Here is a 21,598-nt window from a genome sequence, read left to right as displayed (position 1 = left end):
CTAAGCGGAGCCAGAGCTGGCAAGGTGCTGGCGAGCGCTCCGTGGATGGTCTCTGGGCCCGTGACCGGGCCTCCCAGGCCAGCTCGTTGTGGTGACCGAGCAGCGAGTAGGAGGCAAGAGCCCCTTCACGCCCACACCCTGCTGGGGAGCTTGGCATGAAGGTGTCGGGGGCAAGCCTGGAGCTTGGAGTCCACAGGTCGGGCCCACACCCCAACTCTGCCCCTGTCTGGTAGGTCACCTGGGCTCATCGTGTCCCCTTCTGAGCTCTTTCCCTCTTCTTTCGTGAAGGCCTCTGGGAAGATGAAATACCAGACGTGGCGTGGCCTGGCACACAGTAGGTGCCCAGCGAGCAGTAGCCTCCTGCCGTTTCCTTGGCAGCCCCTGGCCCCCGAAGGCCCCAGCATCCCTTCCCGGCTCCGTGGCGTTATCGCAGCTCTAATGACTTTGAGTGCTGAGCTGCTCACGCCAGGAATTTATGGAAACCAGGCCGAGAAGCATCACCTGGAGGCACATAAATATTGTAGGACTGAGGCTGGGCTGTGTCAGCACTACTTGGGGTGGGATTACTCACCTGAGACCCTCTGAGCAAATGTCTGCCGCAGGGCTGCCGTGAGGCTGCTGGGAGAGGGCGAAGGGGCCGGGGCTCCGTGGGGGGCTGCAGGACGCTAGCTTGTCCCTGCTCCCCTGACCCGCTCCTGCCCACAGCCGCGTGCGTGGGGCGCTCACGGTGTGCTGGCCCCGTCCCATGAACCGCCCAGCTCCCCGTAAGGCAGGTTCTCCTTGTATCTCTGTTGGCAGATGAGAGAGGAGACCCAGTGACCCTGCCAGAGATGAGCTGGGAGCCGGGAGTCAGGCCCGGGCCCTCCCCTCCAGTGACCAAGCTTTTTTTTTTTTTTTTTTTTGTGGTATGAGGGCCTCTCACTGTTGTGGCCTCTCCTGTTGCAGAGCACAGGCTCCGGACACGCAGGCTCAGTGGCCATGGCTCACGGGCCCAGCCGCTTCGCGGCATGTGGGATCTTCCCAGACCGGGGCACGAACCCGCGTCCCCTGCATCGGCAGGCGGACTCTCAACCACTGCACCACCAGGGAAGCCCCAACCTTTTTTTTTGAAAAATAACTTTACTCCCCTGACTCCCAACTTTTTAATTTAAAATATTTCAAACTACAGGAGGTTGAAAGAATAGTACAATGAATGCACAAATTGTCTTCACCTAGTAAACCAACTGTTAACATTTTACCATAATTTTCTTCCCATATTATACACACACCTTTTGGGGCTAACTCACTTAAAAGCTAGTTGCAGACATCATTGCCCTTCATACATAAATACTTCAGCTGGGCTCCCTTATATAACCTCAGTAGCATTATCGTGCCCATCAATCTACCGACCATAGGCCCGTTTTCCCAGTTGTCTTCAAAATATAGCTACTGCCCATTGCCACCTCTGGCATCCAGCTGGGAACACATGTTGCATTTGGTTGTCATGTTTCTTTGGTCTCCTTTTAATCTAGAATAATTCCTCTCCTTTTTTTTTTTTTTTTTTTGGTCTCCATGATAGTGACTTTTTTGAGAGATCCAAGCCAGTGTCTTTTCATAGGTCCCACCAGCTGGAATTGCCCCATTGTTTCCTCCTGATGAGACTGGAGTATTTGGCCAGATTCGGTGTAGGAAGCCATGCCTTCCTATCGAATCCCTGAGGAGGCGGGAAGTGCAGGCTGGTCCCATCCTTCATCACTTGGTTAAGGTGGGGGTCTGCCAGGTCTCCCCATCGTAAAGGCACCAGTTTCCCTTTGTAATTACTGTGGGGGATTCTTGGAAAATGGGAGAATATCCTGTTCCTCAGTGAATTTTCACTACAAACTTTATTTAAAGAGGAGTTTCCTCCCCTCCCACTTAACCCTCCTCCTTTATTACTACTTCAAATTCAAAGAGTATTTTTAAAATCCAGTGTGCTATCATCCAGGACCATTGTTATTACTTTTGATGCTCACATAGTCTCCGATTTGCACACTTTGTGCTGGGTCCTGGGTCCTGTGGACACTTCCTCATCATTCTTGAGCACTTCCTTGCTTGTCTGCCTCTAGAGAAGCTCTAGGCTCATCTGGTACTTCCCCTGCTCTAATCAGCCATTTCTCCAGGGTTCCCTTTCGTGGGGAATGGTGTTTAGAAATCAGGAAGTGGTGTGCTCCCTGCTGCCGGGGTGTCATTGCTTCCAGACGCTTTCAGTGGACAGAGCCAGGAGAGAAATCTCCAGTTCATACTGCTACCTCTAATTCAAGTCCAAGGTCCTAGAGCTCTACCCTCACTTCTCACTCTACACTTGACTCTTGCTGTTTACCCTGGTTCCCAATAATAACCTCAGTGCACTTCAGTCACGCTGTGTAGTGTCAGAATCACTGTGCCTGTTCCATTACCACCACCAAGCTTACTAAGTAAAGTTCAGGATTTTTTCTGTGGATCTTTTTGTCCTTAAACAAGGACCAAGGTTGTGTAGTCAGAGTGCTGAGTTCCCAACCTACTTGAATGGATTCTTTTCTATGTGGGTGTGACCATGTTCCAATAAAACTAGATTCACCAAAACCAGCGGCAGGCTGGTGTAGCCTGGGGGCCATTGTGTGCACACCTCTTGTCCAGACTGTCATCCTAACAGAGCAGCTCCTGGTGCAGGGTAAGCAGCCGGCAAATAGCCGTGCCTGGACCATAGGGGCCGAGTGGGCAGGAATATCAGGCCTTCTGGGGCCCAGAGGAGGGGCATGACTGGGCCGGTTGTGCAGGGGGGCAGGGGGCCTTCTTCAGGGACAGGGGGTAGAGGCCTCTTAGATGGTAAGGTGGTCCCCCCACTGCTGGGCCCCCCAGGCTGGCCAGGTTTTAGAGGAGGGGTCCAGAGGTGAGAATGGGGAGCCATGGCCTGGAATTGGGGTGCCAGGTGGGCAGTGTTTCACCTGATCCTGGTTAGGAGGAGAGGAGAGCTTGATAAGCTGATAGCCTCCCCGGCTCTGGGCAAGCAAACACCCCATGTTTGGAAAACAAAATGAGATGCATGCTCGTCACCTCTGAACCCAGTGTCAGCCAGGGCTGGGCCTCACTGCCGCCTGCTCCCACCCAGGGGTGCTGTGCTCAGCTCCCTCCGCCCTCCTGGGGGACCCACAATGCCAGGGTGCCACCTACCCCTGCCCTACGTGCCCAGGAGGCCCAGCCCCAGTGTCCCAGACCCGGCTTCCTCCAGCAGGCTCCTGGTGCGGGGAGGGGTCCTGGCAGCCCAGGAATAACTGAGGAGTGAGGGGCGGAGGCTGGAGCTGCCCCTGTTCACACCTATCGCTGCCCTCACCCCCACTCGCCTTACCATTGGACTTGGTAGCTTGGCACAGGCCTTGGGCAAAGCCCTTTGGGCCTGGAGACAGACGTGTTATGCCTCTGGAGAGATGAGCCTGGATGTCCACTGCTGACTTTTATTTTTTGCGGTATGTGGGCCTCTCCCGTTGCGGAGCATAGGCTCCGGACGCGCAGGCTCAGCGGCCATGGCTCACAGGCCCAACCGCTCCGCGGTATGTGGGATCCTCCCGGACCGGGGCACGAACCCGTGTCCCCTGCATCGGCAGGCGGACTCTCGACCACTGCGCTGCCAGGGAAGCCCTGACTTCTCTTTTAATGAGATTCTGACGGCAGCACGCGGGCTGACTGGCTGCAGGTTCAGGTGCAGCTCTCCGTGGGCCCAGGTCTCGGTTGTAGTGCGGTTTGGCTTTTTCGGAGGCAGGAAATGCTTCTGACCTTCCTTCGGGAGCCGGGCAGGAGTCTGCTGCACGTGCATGAGCCTGCACACGTCTTCCTGTTGGTATCTATGTGTTTGTGCTTTCATGTGCAAATACGTGCGTGCCGGTTTTTGGAAAAGTCTGCAGACGAAGCACGTTGGGTGCCCCTTCCATCCCGCTGCCCCATCCGTTCGGCCATCTGCTCGTTGACGGCGGGCGTTGCGGGACTGCGGATCCGGCCTCAGGGTCTCATCTGTGATGGGGGTTGGTGGTTCCTCGGCTGGACTCTCCTAGCAAGGCCCCCCCCGGGGGGTGTCCTGTTGTAACCATGGGCTCGGCCTGGGTCTGAGCCTTTAGGAAAGCTGAATGCAGGCTGGTGCAGGAAGATAACCACCCCTCACCCCCGACAGCGGTTTCTTTCCTTGAAGGAGACCTCCTCTCTGGAAAGGAGCTGCCGGCCAGCACTGCCGGGGCAGTGGGCAGTCGACTGCGGAGCAAAAGGCCAGAGACTTGGACGTTCTCCCCCTTGCCCTGCGCTGCACGGACTGAGCCCGGCTTTGTGGAGGCTGTGAGGGGGCCAGGCCTCTCCCCACATCCCAGGGCTGCCTGGCTGAGCCTCCAGCGCCCGGGCCTTCACCGGGGCACGGGAGGGGAGCCAAGGAAGGAGCAACAGAGACACTCCCCCAGGAGGTCCTAGTCTGGGCCCCCAGTCTGAGGGAGGAAATCGCTCCCTGCCCTCTGAGAGTGCCCGGCCTGATAGGCGACCCCCTCCTCACCACTGGAGCGCCCACTTTGATGGAGATGAGGCACTCCTGCCCCAGAGGGAGCTGCAGCTTCTGCTCGAGGGGCCCCCCCATCAGGGGTGAGCTGCGCGCTGGGACCCTGCCTCCCAAGAGCAGCCCGGGGCCCTTCCTCTGGGACCCTGCATTTTCCTGCCCACCCAGCCCATCCGTCAGGCCACCCCACCTGGACCGCAGAGCTCAGCCTGCAGGGACTGGCTCAGAAAAAGCCATTTCATCAGCCGTCTCACAGCCTTGCCCTCCACGGGGCCCCGTGTTCTCTTTTTTTGTTTTTTAATTTATTTATTTTTGGCTGCGTTGGGTCTTCGTTGCTGTGTGTGGGCTTTCTCCAGTTGCGGTGGGCGGGGGCTACTCTTCCTTGCGGTGTGCAGGCTTCTCACTGCGGTGGCTTCTCTTGTTGCAAAGCACGGGCTCTAGGCGCACAGGCTTCAGTAGTTGCAGCATGTGGGCTCAGTAGTTGTGGCGCGCGGACTCTAGAGCGCAGGCTCAGTAGTTGTGATGCATGGGCTTAGTGGCTCCGTGGCATGTGGGATCTTCCTAGACCAAGGCTCGAACCCTTGTCCCCTGCATTGGCAGGCGGGTTCTTAACCACTGCACCACCAGGGAAGCCTGGGCCCCGTGTTCTGATCGGGAGTGAGCACTGAGTTCATTGGCTTGGCTCCCCATGGAGAGCCCCCTGCCCCAGCTTCTTTATCTCGGTGGGAAACCTCCAGTGATTTGAACTGGGATGGAGTTGGGGTTGAGCCGGGGCTGGCGTGACAGCGGCAAAAGAAATCGAGTCCTTTTATTGCCACTTGTCACTGGCTAAGCCCACGCGAGGCCCAGAATTCCAGCCTGCTGCCACACAGCCCTCGAACTGAACTTCTTTCAAAGGTGAACCTGAACTTGTCACTTAACCAGGCTCAGCCCCCTCCCGCACTTGAATACAATCTAAACTCTTCGCCGTGCACTTCAGGGCTGCCGGGTGTGATCTGGCCCCTGACCCCCTCTCCCACCTCTGTCTTGCCACCGTGCTCCCCAACACTGACCACCTTTCTGTTTCTCAAACACGGCAAGGTCATTCCTGCCCCAGGGCTCTTGCACTTGCTGTACCCTTTGCCTGACGTGCTCTCCCCTCCCCCATCCCACATCCCAGATCTGATTCCTTCACATTTTTATTGTCTCTGACAAATACTACCTCCTAGAGAGACTTTCTCTGGTCACCCAATCTTATTGGCACCCAGTATTTTTCCCAGTATTTTTACCGTTGGGAGTAATCTTTATTTGTTTTAACTGTGTGGGCCCCTTGTTTATCTTGTTCATCACTATATTCCCAGCACCTAGACCCACGCCAGGAATATCGTAGGGGCTCAAGAACATCTGTTGGATGAATGAGGCCGTATTAGGAACTGGGTTTGTGCTAAGCTCTCCCTCACCCAGGAGTCCCTATAACTCTCATGACAACCTCCATCTACAAATGGGGAGACTGAGGCCCAGACCTGGGAAGTTATTGAGGAAATGAGGTTTAACCGCAGGCCTGATTCCACATTGATGTTCTGGCCAACACCTCCTGCTGTCCTGGGCTTCCACCCAAGATCTGCTCTTTATAGGAAAAAAAAAAAAAAAAAGGAATATCAGACAATTGGAAAGGAGGAAAATCAGCAGGTACGGCCCTGGAATAATCCTCAGTGCGAGGTTTCACCTCTCCTGCCCCTTCCCCTCCCCCAGTGTTGAATGTGGCCTTTTGCTTTTGTTTCTTTTTGCAATTACTGCTGTAACATTCACATTCTTCTGCGTTCACCACACAGTCTCTGTAAACATGACGTTGAATAGATGTAGGACAGTCCACCGGGTGGATGCACCAGAGTTACCTGACTGTCCCCAGTGCTTGGGCCTCTATCTAGCCTGGTGCGCTGGGGTCGTCGATGTTTAAGTAACACCTCAATGTTGTGGCTGGAATTCAAGCATCCATCCATTCGCTCTTTGACCAGATTTCACTGTGCTCTGGGCCCTATGCTGAACAGGGAGGGTGTTGACGGGCCTGAGGCTCAGGGTCTGTCCTTGGAGTTCATGGACCGGTGTGGGAGGCAGCCGAGCAGGGCCAGAGTGGAGTAGATGTTGTCAGGCTGGAATGTGGCAGGCAGAGGAAGTGGCCGGTGCAAGGGTGGCTGGAGTGGGCTTCACGGGTGAGGATGGTGAAAAGCTTTTCCCGGGAGGGCAGTGGGTGGTGCACACCGCAGACAGGCCATCTCGAGGGCAGAGGCGTGGCCGCGTAGCGCATCCTGAGCACCCTCCAGGCCCGGGCTCTGCTCGGCCTGGAGCACAGGGAGCCTCCCAGGAGAGGTGGGAGTTGGGGCAGAGCTGGGGCCTGGAAAGCCCGCTAAGGAGCTTAGACTTTCTCCGGCAGTAGATGGGAAGCCTGATGTCTATCTCCTCTCTTTGTAAGAGTTTTTTTTTTTTCCTTAAATTAATTAATTAATTTATTTTTGGCTGTGTTGGGTCTCTGTTGCTGCACACGGGCTTTCTCTAGCTGTGGTGAGCGGGGGCCACTCTTCGTTGCTGTGTGCGGGCTTCTCATCGTGGTGGCTTCTCTTGTTGTGGAGCACGGGCTCTAGGCGCGCGGGCGTTAGTAGTTGTGGCTCGTGGGCTCTAGAGCGCAGGCTCAGTAGTTGTGGCACACGGGCTTAGTTGCTATGCACCACATGGGATCTTCCCGGACCAGGGCTCAAACCCGTGTCTCCCTGCATTGGCAGGCGGATTCTTAACCACTGTTTCACCAGGGAAGCCCTTTTTTATTAAAGATTAAAATTTTATTTAAAACTGTAAAAAAAAAAATCAAATAGCATGTAATGGTTTATCTGGAAAGGCCCTTCCTACTCCCCGTCTCCAGTCCTGCTTCCTGGAAGAAAATACTTTCACCTGTTCTGTTTTTAATCCACCAGCACTTTTCCTGTGACTCAGTTGTGTGCTCCACTGTTTCTGGGTTTATCAGTTTTTGGACATAATGTCTTGCCTCCCTGCAGTGAAGACGTGGGTTTGGCTCACACCACCACCTGCCTTCCCCGAGAGTTCTGTTCTGTTGGTGCCTTCAGACCTTTAGATAATATACGTAAGCTGTCACTTCCTCTTCCGTAGACTTGCAGCTCTGTCTTTCCCTTGCATCCGCGTCATGGTAGAGCCTGGTGTGCGCTTGTCTTGCCTTGCTCCACGTTCGGTGCTGTCACGTGGGTAGCTTGAGATGGGCCATGTTAGAAGTATTTACACCACGGGAATCAGCAGACACAACACACCAGGATTCACCCCGCCCGTTGTTAAAATGTTTACCGACACAGCACTGCCGGGCTTCTGAGGTTTCTTCCCTCTGACTTGGGTTCAGGCAGAGGCCGGGTTAGCTTGGCTCCCAGAGGCTTGGCTGGCTGGCCCCGCCCAGCACTGACAGCCCTCCCTCTGTGCCGCAGCAAAGCTTCGAGGCACACCAGGACACGGCTGTGAGTGTGACACACATGGTAAAGGCGGGCAGCGGCGTCTGGATGGCCTTCTCCTCCGGCTCCTCCATCCGCCTCTTTCACACGGAGACGCTGGAGCATCTGCAGGAGATCAACATCGCCACCAGGACCACCTTCCTGCTGCCAGGTGAGGCTGCTGCTGGGCCGTCATGCCCTGCTGTCCTGGGGCTGTGAAGGGAGGGAGGGAGCAGACATCCGGGAAGCAGTTTCCACGGCCAGCCCAGCCCATCTCATTAACCCTTGAGGCAGCCTTTCGTCAGCCTTGAAAACTGGGCCTCCCTGAGGGGAAGCAGTGGGCTCAGGATTTGAACCCAGGCCTGTCCTTCCAAAGCCCTTCTGGCTGGCATCACAGCACAGCAGACGGGGGCTCGTGGGAAGTCAGGCTCTGAGCTCAGGGGACTCCCCCAAGTCAGGTGGCCGCTAAAAAGCCACGCTGGGCAGGAAGCCAGGCTCATCTATACCTCCTGCTCCTCAGGTTGACCAAAACCCCAATTCTGCCTCAAATCACCTTCAGAATAAGGCAAAGGGAAAGAGAGAAGGTCAACTAAGCGTCTCTTTCCTTAGAGGTTTCTATTTTTATTTTTTTATTATTATTATTTTTTGCGGTACACGGGCCTGTCACCGCTGTGGCCTCTCCCGCTGCGGAGCACAGGCTCTGGACGCACAGGCTCAGCGGCCACGGCTCACGGGCCCAGCCGCTCCGTGGCACGTGGGATCTTCCTGGACCGGGGCACATATCCGTGTCCCCTGCATCGGCAGGCGGACTCTCAACCACTGCGCCACCAGGGAAGCCCTCCTTAGAGGTTTTTAAAGAAAGGCAATTGTCCCCCTTAGTTTACCTTCAGGTTTGGGGCAAGGGGAGGGTGAAGACCTCGGACATCGTCCCCTTGGGGCCCGTGCTTCCTCCTGCAGAGCTGTTTGTGAGACCCACGGAGAGGATTAAGATCTGAGCTCACCTAGCACCCCTGCTGCCACCCGGCATCTGCTGAGGCCTCCGTAGAATCGGCTCCAGGCATCTCCCCTACTGTCTGCTGCCCCAGTTGCTGCCCAGATCCCTGTGGGCTGTGCTGGGAGCCAGGGCAGACGTGTGCTCAGGGTCCATCCCTACCCCCAGTGGGCTTTAGAGCAGCCCTCAGGGCTAGCAGGCCTTGGCCTGTCTTGCCCTGACCCGGGGCTGGTCTGGGAGGGTGTGGGGAACGTCCTGTTCAAGCTTAGCCGACTGGGCTGGGTGCAGCAGCTGGGGGCACCGAAGGGCCCCAGGGCCAGGGAAACAGAGAGGCGTGGCAGGCTGAACCTGGAGCTGATGGTGAGAGGGGCTCAGCAGATGGGCCATGGCAGAGGCTGGAAGCGGCCAAGAGGGGTGGGGTGGGGGATGGTTACTAACAACAAGACCAACAACAGCAGCAATAGTACCTAGTAGCTGCCAGCCTGCCAGGAGCCCTACAGGGAGCTAGGTCCCAAGGGCTTTACGTACAGGATCTCACTGTCCCCATTTTACAGATGCAGAAACTGAGGTTTGTTCATCAGGGTAAAGTGGCCAGAGGCAGGACAGGGAGTCACATGAGGTCGGACTCAGTTCAGAGTCCCACTGGGCGTAACAGGGGAAGAGATGTTTTCAGAGGTGGCCAGAGTCCTGGCTTGGCCACTGTCGGGTCTTGGCAGGTCCCTTTGCTTCCTGGAGCCTCTGGTTCCTCTGTGGGATGGAAAGTGGCTCCTGGCTCAGGATAAATGGCGTCAGCCATGAGAAAACGCCTTGCCTAGGTCTGGGGCATCCATGAGGAGAATAAACGGCTTCCTAACCTGCTCCTGGGGTCTGGGGTAGGGGCTTGGGGGACCTATGTTATGGGTCCTTCCTCGCTCCCTCCCTCCCTCCCTCCCTCCCTTCCTTCCTTTTTTTTAGCTTTAGTTTCATTGTCTTTCATAGTATTTATATATGAGGTAAATCTATTTTAACTACAGTAAAAGTTTCTCAGTATCACAGAAATATTTCCACATTTATGCCAATAGCTAAGTTATTTCAAGCTAGTGGAACAGTGGAAGAAATAGATAATCTTATGGGCTTTTTGCATCTTCTCAGTCTATCTGTGGGGATGGTGGAGAGTAGAGAAAGAATCAGGTTGATCACGCAGTCAGAGGCAGGCTTTGTGGACAGAGCCACTGCAGGTGGAAACCCAGCAGGCTCCCGCTGCACAGCTCCGACCCCCTGTGGGTTTAAGATGCATTTTCACGTCCACTGTCTTGACTTGTTCTTTGCAGTTACCCTTCAAGAAGAAAGGACATTGGCTTTCATGAGCAGGTAAACGGAGGCCCAGGAGGTTAAATACCTGGCCTCAGGTCACTCCGCTGGGGGGCCAGAGCCAGGACCCGAATCACAGCTCTCTCACTGGGCGGCCTCCCCCTTCCCGGGCCTCCGTTTCCCCATCTGTACAGCGAGGGCCGGAGATCTGAGTCGGAGCTCGTAGGGCAGACCAGAGCCCGGAGTTAGACAGGCCTTGCTGGGATCCTGGCTCTGCCGCCTTCCAGCTCTGTGACCGGGAGCAAATGGGGAGCCTCTCCCACCTTTCGTCCCCGCCTCTCAGGGCAGGTGTGGGCCTTACCTGAGGTGGTGAGGACAGCACCCCATGGTCCCCAGCTCCAGTGCGTGATGGTGTCGTCCACCATCGTTATCTTCATGGCAGTCCCTGCCCCTCATTGCACTGGTCCCCTTCCGCCGTGCATCACCCCCCAACCCGCCAGTCAGGGCCCCTCCCACCACATCGGCACAGACAGAAGCCACCTGTCCGCTTGCCTGACCTCCCGGAGCTGGGCCCTGGACACGTCAGAGTGGAGGCTGAGCTTCCTGTGTTCAGGGCTTCCCGAAGGTCCCGAGGAGTTACTGTCCTGGGCCTCCTTCCCCCAGGCCTGACCTTTCCTAACACTGGAGAGGCCGGGCCCCTGCTGGCCGGGACACCGTGAGCCCGAGGAGCCAGCTCTGGGTGGAGGGGGGCATCAGATCCACCCTACACTGTGCCCTGGCAGAAGAACAGAGCAGGATTCTTAAATTCTTTATTAGAGATATTTTTAAAAGGCTTTTAGATATTTTTTCTTCCCCCATCCCACCAAGTGAAATAATTGTGTAATTACTAATAAATTTGTTCCTCCTCTAAGTGCGGATATGTTTTAAGGGCATGTTAAAAATTCATCACGCTTCCTTTCCCCGACCCCTTTCCTCCACTCACGTCCCCAACTGGAATTAATGCATTTTTGAACCTAAACTCCCTCCTCCTCTTAACTAGACAGGTCATTAATAAAATGTTCTCTGAGAGCCTGAGCTTTTTAAAGTTGTATATCTCCAGATAGATGGCTTGGGTGAGTTGAACACTGCTGCATTAAGTCTCTGTGATAAACTATTTATCCACCATTAGACTTCCTTTTTTCCTTTCGTTCTGTTTGTGAAGGGCCTTGTTCTTTTCCTCGAGGCAGAGTGGGAGGAGGAAGGGCCTCGGAATGAGGTCTGCAGATGAAGTCATTTCTCCATTCGCCATCTCTTTTGGTTTCTCGCTGCCTTCCTTTCGTTTGCCAGGTTTCTGCAGTCCAGTGGGGGCCGAGGGGAGGCAGGGGCATCAGGAAATGGTCTCCTGCTGGTCCTGAGGCCCCAGGGGCCCTGGAAAAGGAGGGGAGGCATGTGAGATGGAACATTTGCCACTGCTCCCTCTCTTGGCTGTTATTATTTTTGTGGGTTTCTGGCTCTGATGGAGCTGATCCCAAGACACTAGGTCCTTTTAATAATCACAAATATTGTCCTAATAGCCTCCATTTTTTGCTTATATATTATGGGCCAAGAGCTGTGCTCAACTGTGTGTATATATTATACTGTGTGTATAGACATATATATTTATATATATACTCCCTGTGTATATATACATATATAATATTGCTAATAATCATAAAATCGAGCAAGGGACATTTGTGATACTCATTGAACAGTGAGAGACAGTGGCTTGTCGCTTCACGCAGCTGGTAAGTGACAGCAACACCTGTGTCCTTACTCACTTCTCTGCTTTCATTCATTCATTCTCTCATTCACTCATTTACTCACAGGTCCTTTTAAAACATATTTATTGAGGTACAGTTGATTTACAATATAAGTTTCCGGCGTACAACGTAGTGATTCACAATTTTTAAAGGTTATGCCCCATTTATAGCTGCTATGACATATTGGCTGTATTCCGTGTGTTGTACGATATATCCTTGTAGCATATTTATTTTGTATCTGGTAGTTAGTACCTTCTAATCCCCTTCCTCTGTCCTGCCCCACCCCCGGTCCCTCTCCCTACTGGAAACCACTAGTTTGTTCTCTAGATCTGAAGTCACAGGTCCTTTTCGAGTATCTACCGTGAACCAGGGTATTCGGCCAGGAGCTGGGGAATCAACTTTGAGACACAGATAAGCTGCTGCCCTCAGGAAGCTTACATTTGGGAAGGCAAACAGTAACTGAGCAAAGGGAGAAATAGAGGAATTACAGACCTTGAGCAGAGCCAAGAAGAGAAGATAGGTGGTGACGTGAGGGGCTCACAGCCCGAGCCTCCTGCACTTTCTGATTTCACCAGGGCTGGAATCACCCACGGCTGGGCTGTCCTCTGAGGCTGTCCTCGTGGTTGGGAGCCTACACTCTCTGAATTGATGAGGATGTGGGGAAGAGTCCCAGCTCCCCCAAACCCAGATACTGTTTGTGAAATGGCCCCTGACAAACTGGCTTTTTTCCCACCGTGGCTTCCATTTCCACATTGAATCAACACTATGAATAAGAATCGCTGAGTTTGCATCACGTCGCCAGACTCCTATATCCCACTGCCTGCTGACAGCTCCACTTGGGTATCTAATGTGCATCTCAAACGACATCCAGTATTGAACTTGGACTCCTACTCCAAGCCTGCTCCTCCTTGGTCTCGGTCCACAGCACTGCCATGCACCCAGCTGCTTGAGACAAAAAACTCTGAGCTGTCCTTGATTCCTCTCCCCTCCCCCCTCCCCGTCAGTCTGTCAGCAGGTCTGTCTCTAACCTGTTGGTTTCTCACCATCTCCCTGCCACCACCGTGTCTCAGATGCCACCATCCCTGCCTTGCTCGTCTCCTTGCTCCCCCCATCACCCCAGTCCTCCGTCTCATTGCAGCTAACATGCTCCTCTAAAATCCGGGTGCGTCACTCCCCTGCTTAGACCTGCCAGTGTCACCGCATCACGCTCGGAATGAACAGTCAAAGCCCTAGCCCTGGCCCATCCACTCTTCTGACCCTCCCCCCGTTGTCTCGCAGAGCCCTCATCCCCAAGCTGCGCTGGCTCAGTCCTCCACAGACCGCGAGCTCATCTCGTCACAGGGCCTTTGCACGTGCCGCCTCCAGGGCTTTTGCTTGGGTCTTGGCGTGGCTGCCGCCTCCTTGTCATTGGATGCAGCCTCCCCATTCCCCCCAGGAAGCAGAGGAAGGCACAAAACCCCGGCATCCTCCCACCCGCTCTCTGCCTCACTGCCCCGTTTCACTCCTCTGCCTAGGAGCTATATTCCTTGTTTCTGTTTGCTTTTCCTCTTTCCCCTCCCAGGGCTGCATTAGTACAGTAGCTACCATTAAAATTAAAATTAAAAGAAATTACAAACTCAGCCCCTCAGTCCCACTCGCCATATTTCAAGTGTCAGTAGCCATATGTGGCTAATGGTTACCGAATTGGACAGTGTGGTAGAGAGCCTTTCCATTATTGTAGAAAGTTCTAGAATGTTTGCTCCTTAGGAGCAGAACTTTGTGTGCGTGGTTCCCCCTCTGCCTCCAGCACCGAGTGCAGCGTCCTGCGCACAGTAGGTCCTGGGGATGTGCTGGGGTGCCGAGTGAATGGATGGGTGATGGTATAGACCAGTGTGTTAGGAAATGCTGTGTGAACCCCAAGATAGTAACCTTCCTTCTGGGGTGACCATGGAGCCACACCATTCTGCTCTGAGACTCTGCTCTGCAGAGGAAACCCATACACCTACAGGTACGGAACTCAAGTAATTTGCTCGAGTAGAGAGGCAGTGAAAGCATCAGGCTGTAAGAAGCGGCAGGCCTGAGCTCTGCTCCTCCCCACTCCCCACCCCGCACTCATCAGCTGGGTGACCTCTTTGGACCTTAATATCCTTGTCTGGAAAATGGGCACAGCATCTGGGTCTTGCGTACCTCTCAGCTGTCGCAAGGCTTATGTCAGGCTAGGGCAGGTATACGAAGTGCTTTGGAAACTGCAAAGCAGTATTTCACAAAGTGTGGTCCCAGGCCCAGCAGCATCGGTATCCTGGGAACTTGCTGGAAATGCAGTTTTGGGGCTCACCTCTGGGGTTGGCCCCTCAGTTATCAGCCCTCCTGGTGGTGCTGATGCGTGCCCAGCTTGAGAACCCCCTGTTCTAAGCATCACTTCACGTCATGGCATGACTTTGAATTTGAGGAGAGAATAATCTTGTCCTTGGGCAGAAGAATTCAGGCCAGAAGTGAGACGGCCCTTTGGAGGGGCAGGAGTGGGCTCCCAGCCCCTCCGTCATGCCCATTCCCGTTGACCGGAATTGTTAGCAACGGAACAGCAGCGAGGATGGCAGACGGCCCCTACCTGTGAGTGCCATGTACCAGCCACTGGATTATGTAATTTACAATCATTGGCTCATTTACTCCTCAGGACAAGGCTTTGAAATATCATCATTGTCGCCTTTTGCAAGCGAGGGAACCATGCCACAGACAGGTTTTGTTTCTGGCCCCGGGACATGGAGCCAGGAAGTAGCAGAGCTGGGGTTTGAACCCAGCGCCTGGCCCCGCAGCCGTGCTCGCACTCACCACGCTGTGCAGCCCGTACTGTGCTTCCTCCCTGTGAAGAGCAGGGGGACCCGCCTTCCCTGCTATTGCTATTCTCACTAAAAGGAACAGACAGCCCCGGGGATAGCCGGATAAGAACTGATCTGGACTGACATCAGAAACATGCTAGCGCCTGGCGCTGAGTGCCCGTTTCACTGCTGGGACCAGGGGCTGCAGGGTACACTGCCCTCGCCAAAGGAAGGGCCCATGTGGGCAAGATGTTAAGCCCGGGCTGGAAACCAAGGGGCTGCAACAGACTGCCAACTCACCTGGGCCCCTCCCCATGCACCCCGTCCGTGCCATCTGCTTCACCCTCAAACCCCCACTTTCCCAGGCCTCCCTTCACTCCCCAGCTGGCCAGCTGTGTCCCTGGCATGGGCGGCCCTTAGTGCACACCTTGTGCCAAGATAAGCCAGCCATGCTCACGTGGGCCAGTACCGTGGCCTTCCCTCATAGCATCCTCAAGGAAGCCCTACTTTACAGAGGAGGAAACTGAGGCTGCGTCGGGGGAGCCCTCAGCTGGGGGACCCAGGGGCCAGACCCCAGCCGGGTTAGCCTCCCAAGCCCCAGATCATAATCACAACCCTGTCTAGCTTCTTGCTTATCTCAGGAGAGGAGCCCAGACTGTGCCATTTTCTCACCTGCCGTGGCCCCCATCCACTGCCCCCCCCCCCCCCCCCCCCCGCCAAGAGGATGTACCGCTCATGCTGGCTTCTCCCTCTGCAGGCCAGAAGCACCTGTGTGTCACCAGCCTCCTCATCTGCCAGGGTCTGCTCTGGGTGGGCACTGACCAGGGTGTCATTGTCCTGCTGCCTGTGCCTCGGCTGGAAGGCATCCCGAAGATCACAGGTGAGGCTCTGGGAGCCAGTGCTGCAGGGCCCGGGGAGTCAGCTACCTGCGGCCAGGGAAGGGTGGATCTTGTGCCCAGATGTTTGCGCTCTCTTCTGATATGGGGGTGGGGGTCCATTCTCTAACGTCCTCTGTCATCGCAGGTGGCACTGTGGCTCAGTGGAATTAAATCACCTTGGCCTTGCAGTCTCCTTCTGAGTCTTCCTTCTGAGTCTCAGTTACCTAACCTAGCAATGGGCACAGTAGGCATATTGGCCAGATGGTTTGGGGATTGGCTGAGACACCTGACTCATGGTAGAGGATCTGCTGGGCCCCTTCTGCCCCCTCCCCACAGCAGCTTCAAAGTGTCCAGGCTCCAGTGGTAGAAATAACTGAGGGCTCCTGGGTCTGGGGATCCATGTGCAGCTGTGTTTGCATGGATTAGAGGGAGGGCTGCCCTGACTGTGGCACTGGGGTCCAGGATCAGGGAAGACCCCAGAGCTCTGGGCTCCTCTCTGCCTCTGTCCTGAGGGTGATGACGAAGTGGCCTCTTTCAGCTGCTGCTGGAGGGCAGGGCTGAGTGCAGTGGGAGGGAGAAGTCCTGAGGGACCAGCCCCAGGTGGAGCTCAACCTCTCTGCCAAAGAAGACTCTCTTCCTAAATTGTAAGATTTCCCATTTTCATGATTTTATCACATAGGTCAATCTGTTCATCCCAGGCTTGGTCCTGGGGTTGCAGGGGTGCGTTGGGCAGAGACCCTGCCCCCAAATGCTGAGAGTCTGGTAGGGGCAGCTTGTAGTCAGGGTAGCAGGTGCTGTGATGGCAGGTGTCCTGGAATCTGCAGGGCATAGAGACAGGAGTGATCATTTCTTCATGGCTGAAGGCAAGAAGGGTGCCCTGTGGAGGAGCTGAGCTGGGCTTCAAGGCTGAGCTAGAGTTAGGCGGATGGGAAAGTCTCTCTGGGCAGAGGCGATGGCTTGGGCAACAGCACAGAGATGTGAGGATGGCTCAGGCAGGGAGCTGCAGGTGCTTTCACACCGAGGTTCCCCATGTGGTTTATAAAGTCATTCGTGTTCCCCTGCTCCAGTTCTCCAAAGAAAGTAACCCTGGAGCATTGAGAGCCCTCCCCCAGACCCATGGCCTTCTGGGAAGATAACAACGTAGATTGCAGTAACCAAAAAAAAAAAACCCCAAAACCAAAAACAAACCCCAGAAATTCTCCAAGAGACCTGTTGGGTCTTTAAAACTCTGGGCCTTTGGGCCCCTTCTCTCTGCCCTCTTCCTGCAGGGAAAGGCATGGTCTCGCTCAACGGTCACTGTGGGCCTGTGGCCTTTTTGGCCGTGGCCTCCAGCATCTTGGCCCCCGATATCCTGCGGAGTGACCAGGAGGAGGCCGAGGGGCCGCAAGCCGAGGAGGACAAGCCAGACGGTCAGGCTCACGAGCCAGCACCCGTGCCTGCGAGCCACGTGGGCCGCGAGCTGACCCGCAAGAAGGGCATCCTTCTGCAGTACCGCCTGCGTTCTACTGCCCACCTCCCGGGCCCACTGCTCTCCGTGCGGGAGCCGGAGCCCATGGACGGCTCAGCCCTGGAGCACAGTGAGGAGGACGGCTCCATCTACGAGATGGCTGATGACCCCGACGTCTGGGTGCGCAGCCGGCCCTGTGCCCGGGACGCCCACCGCAAGGAGATCTGCTCGGTGGCCATCATCTCCGGAGGGCAGGGCTACCGCAACTTCGGCGGCGCCCCGGGCGGCAGTGGGAAACCAGCCCTGTGTGGGGAGACGGACAGCGCCCTCCTCATCTGGCAGGTGCCCTTGACGCTATAGCCCCCACCCAGGCCACGCAGCCAAGCCAGGCTCTCGGCCTGCTGTGGACCCGCCCAGCGGTCCAGGGTCCCCAGGGAGCACTGGGTGGCAGTGCCTTCCAGGGACCTGCACGGCGCCATGCGGACGGGCCTGGAACTCTGGTAACTACCTGAGCACGGCAGAGGAAAACCTCTTCCTTTTTAAGGAAAAAAAAAAAAAATTCAGAGTGTTTAGGGGAGTGGTTTGGGTTTGGGGAGAGGGAGGACACCTCTGGAGAAGATGGCCTTCTTTTTAAAAGCAAAAAACACAAAACCTCACAATTGCCTGGCAAGCCCAGTGCCTCTTGTCCAGGCCCGAGCGGGGCTCAGGGGCGGCCACGCACCCTTCCTGGAAGGGTGCGTGTGTGTGAGTGTATGAGAGTGTGTGGGCTGGTGTGTGAATATATATAAATACGTGGTGTATATTATATGTGTATAAAGTCTGTACATATTGGAGCTCTGGGAGATGCTGGAATAAAAGGCAAGAACAACGTCAGTCCTTGGATTGAGGGTTGTTTTTTTGTTTTGTTTTGTTGTTTCGAGATGTGATGGGCGAAGAGACAGAGCAGCTGTCACTGCATAGGGGTTGTTCTGGAACCAGCAGGAAGGATCCAGGCCAGGCACCGCGAGAACAGGCCCTAGAACTGTGCTGTCTGGTGCAGTCGCTGTTGGTCACGTGTAGCTGTTTAATTTTTTAATTAATTAAAATGAAATAAAATCACAGATTCAATTGTTCAGTCCCATTAGCCACATTTCTAGTGTGGCTCAAGGTGCCCAGGTGGTGAGTGCCAACCGCATTGAACAGCACAGGTACGACTGTTTCCATCACCCCAGAAAGTTCTCTTCTGCTCGGGGAGGGGCTCTTGGGAGTTTCTTTTCTGAAAGTTTTTGGAAGAGAAGGCTGGGCCCCAGCTCTGGAATGGTGTGGAGGCACAGGCCTTGGCATCCATCTGGCAAGCCTGGGAGGAAAAGAAACTGAAGGGCTTCACTGTGTGGAGGGTGAGGGTCTGGGGCTGTTGGTAAGGGCAACAGAGCCACGAGGGAGGGGGCTGAGGCCCCTGGGTCTGAGGGAGGATGGGGTGAGTTCCAGGGGCTGGGAGCAGAGCCCAGGCTGTGGGGTGGGATTGGCAGGTGGGGAACTGGCTCAATATCCATCCTTAAGTTTCTGGAGCTGCTTATAGAAAAAACACCAAAACCCAAACCCACCACCCCGAAGGGAAGTGTTCCCTCCATCTTCCCACCCAACCATCCACCTCTCTGTCATCTGTCGGCGTGTCTGTTTGCCCACCACCCACCCACCCACCTGTCCTCCCTTCCACACGTAATGGCGGCCACACTGGGATACAGGGAGGAGGGAAGCCGAGGCGGGAGGCAAACCTCGAAATGAGACCCAGCCTCACGGCTCGATGCGATTCCATGGGAAGCTCCGCGAACCCAGGCGAAGAGGTGCCAGGGAGGGGACATTTCAGCCGTGTCCCGACTACCCGATGGGACCTCGTGCACTGGAGGAGTCACTTCCTTGTTTGCTCCTTTCACACGCCCCTCGAGCCCCGCTGTACGCAGGCACCATGCTAGTTGCTGGGGCCACGGAGGTGAGCAAGGCCACAGCCAGCCCTGCCCCTTGTCCTCAGGAAGTACATGCTTAGCGGGTAGGGCAGGCGTGAGCCAGTGGGCGACGGCTGGGGGAGGTCAAGGGTGCTGCAGGGAAGGGGAAGGGCCTTGTGGAGGGAAAAGCCTGTGCACAGGTTGGCTTATTCCTGGCGGGGGGTGGGGTGCGGGTGAGTGTTCCAGCATGGTTGCCCAGGAGGAGGAGGGGAAGCTGTGTCTGGAGGAACCCTGGCCCTGGACACTGGCCAACTACATCCACTCCAGATGAACCCATCTTCTCTGGACCTCAGTTTCCCATTTTGTATCAAAGGGAGGCTTGTTACCTCCAATGGGAGAGGAGTGTCCTTTCTAAGTACAAATGGGATAAAGAACATATCTTGGGCTTCCCTGGTGGCGCAATGGTTGAGAGCCCGCCTGCCGATGCAGGGGACACGGGTTTGTGCCCTGGTCCGGGAAGATCCCACATGCCATGGAGCGGCTGGGCCCGTGAGCCATGGCTGCTGAGCCTGCGCGTCCGGAGCCCGTGCTCTGCAACGGGAGAGGCCACAACAGTGAGAGGCCCGCGTACCACAAAAAAAAAAAAAAAAAAAAAAAAAACATGTCTTCATTTTCATTGCTCAAGTTAATTACTGAGTGCACTGTCTGGGTGGGGCTCCCCGGGGGAGCTGGACGGGACTTCTCCTGGGACAGCGACTGGCAGGTAGAGGCCGCTTGGGACAACAGACAAGCCTGGAGTCTAGGATCCGGCAGGCCTGCATTCACGTCCAGCTCTGCCACAGCCCTGCCGTGTGTCTTCCAGGGCATCCCTTCACCTCCAGGCCTCGGTTTCCTCGCCTCTAACATGGGGACGATGATGCCTTGAAGAATTACCGAGGACAAGTGTTAACAGGTCCATGGAAAGCACCAGAATGGTCCTCCAGCAGCGGCTCTGTGATGATTGCTTATGTCGTCGCAGCCTGCCTTGTTCCAAACGATTTGAGGCAGGCTGTTCATATTAAGAAGTCTCCCCCTTTTGTGCAGGAGTTAGTGTCTGAGAGCTTTGCGGGTCTGTTAGATCCTAGCCCTGCAGATTGCTCCGCTGAAGAGGACCCGGGAGATGTGATGGGGCCCGTGAAATCTGTCACTGAGCAATTGAATGACTCTGCTACTGTAGTGAAATTATCATATCAGTCAACGGCTCCTCTCTCGAGTCTCTGACAACAGAGCGAGGGAGGAGCGGGGGGCGTCGGAAACGGCTCCCGAGTCGAGTGGAGGATGTGCCTCGCATAGGAGAGGAGAGGCCCTCACTCTATATTCAGCAGAGTAATAATAACCGCAAGTGCTCTGGGTGCGCCGGCTCGTTTCATCCTCGTAGCCGAGCCCTGAGTAGCGGCTCTGTTTGCCTCATTTTGCCGGTAAGGGATCTGAGGCTCAGGGAAGTTAAGCAGCTTCCCGAAAAGTGTCAAGGCCAAGACTGAGGTAGGTCTGTCTGCCGCCAGAGCCAGACTCTTAGCCACCAGGTGACTCTGCCCCCAAGAGCAAAACTTGGGAGACAGAGTTCCAACTGTGCTTTACCCACTTACTAGCTGTGTGACATCAGGCAAGCACCGTAACCTCTCTGTGTCTCAGGGAGGGGATGGTAGACAGTTCCTGCCATGGGAGCTGGGTACCATTCATTCAGGGTTTATTGAAAGCCTACTATGTGCCAGGACCCGGATCCAGATGGGCACTGGGTAGACTGGTGAACCAGACACCCGGTACGCACCTGCCCCCCATTCTATGGGGGTTGCAGAGGGAACAGAAGATAAATAAGTAAAATGTGTCAGATGGTGTCTGTGCTCTGGAGAGGAATGACACAGAGAAGGGGGTTAGAAAGTACTGGAGAGGGGACTCTGATGTTAAACCGGGTGGCTGGGGAAGCCTCGCTGACGATGTGACGTTTGAGCAAAGAGCCGAAGGAGGAGCAGACATGAGGCCCTAGAACATTTCGGGCGGAGGGAACAGCAAGTGCAAAGCGCCGAGGCAGGAGGGCAGCTGGAACGGGGGGGTGGTGGTGCGTAGGAGCTGGTCCTGCGTTATTAGGTCAGTTTGTGGAGGGACCTTGCCTTTTCCTTGGTGACATGGGGGGTCATCAGAGGGTTTCGAGCCGAGGAATGATGCCATCTGTCTCTGGCTTTCTAACAATCACTCTTGGCTGCTAAGATGAGGAGACTGCGTGGGGGCAGGTGTAGAAGTGCGGAGGTCAGGAGACCACCTGTTGTAATCCAGGTGCAAGATGCTGGAGGCCGGGACCACCGTGGGCGTGGTGGAGGTGAAGGGCGCCAGTCATTGTGGATGGGTTCTGCTGCTGGAGTCCACAGGGTTAGCTGATGGGTAGGCTGGGAGGGAAAGGGGAGTGAGGGATGACCCCAAGGTGTCTGGCCCGAGCAACTGGAAGGACACAGCTGCCATTTACTGAGGTGGGGG

General features: G+C 55.4%; 1 protein-coding gene across 10 annotated transcripts in view; it reads left to right on the top strand.

Annotated features, from left to right (window-relative positions):
- ARHGEF10L (Rho guanine nucleotide exchange factor 10 like) overlaps positions 1 to 17,781 on the top strand; it is a 146,864-nt gene extending 129,083 nt beyond the window's left edge. For all 10 annotated transcript variants that reach the window (XM_060310461.2, XM_060310476.2, XM_060310467.2 and 7 more), the window contains 3 exons: positions 7,987 to 8,161; positions 15,601 to 15,723; positions 16,990 to 17,781. In XM_060310461.2, coding sequence (XP_060166444.1) covers positions 7,987 to 8,161; positions 15,601 to 15,723; positions 16,990 to 17,528 — 837 coding nt within the window. In that variant the 3' untranslated portion in view covers positions 17,529 to 17,781. The remainder of the gene's footprint in view (positions 1 to 7,986; positions 8,162 to 15,600; positions 15,724 to 16,989) is intronic.
- The last annotated feature ends 3,817 nt before the right edge of the window (positions 17,782 to 21,598 follow it).

Source organism: Globicephala melas, chromosome 1, assembly GCF_963455315.2.
Source record: "Globicephala melas chromosome 1, mGloMel1.2, whole genome shotgun sequence".
In the NCBI taxonomy this organism is placed as follows: Eukaryota; Metazoa; Chordata; class Mammalia; order Artiodactyla; family Delphinidae; genus Globicephala; species Globicephala melas.
Note: the sequence above shows the minus strand (reverse complement) of the source record. Positions and strands in the feature narration are given on the sequence as shown.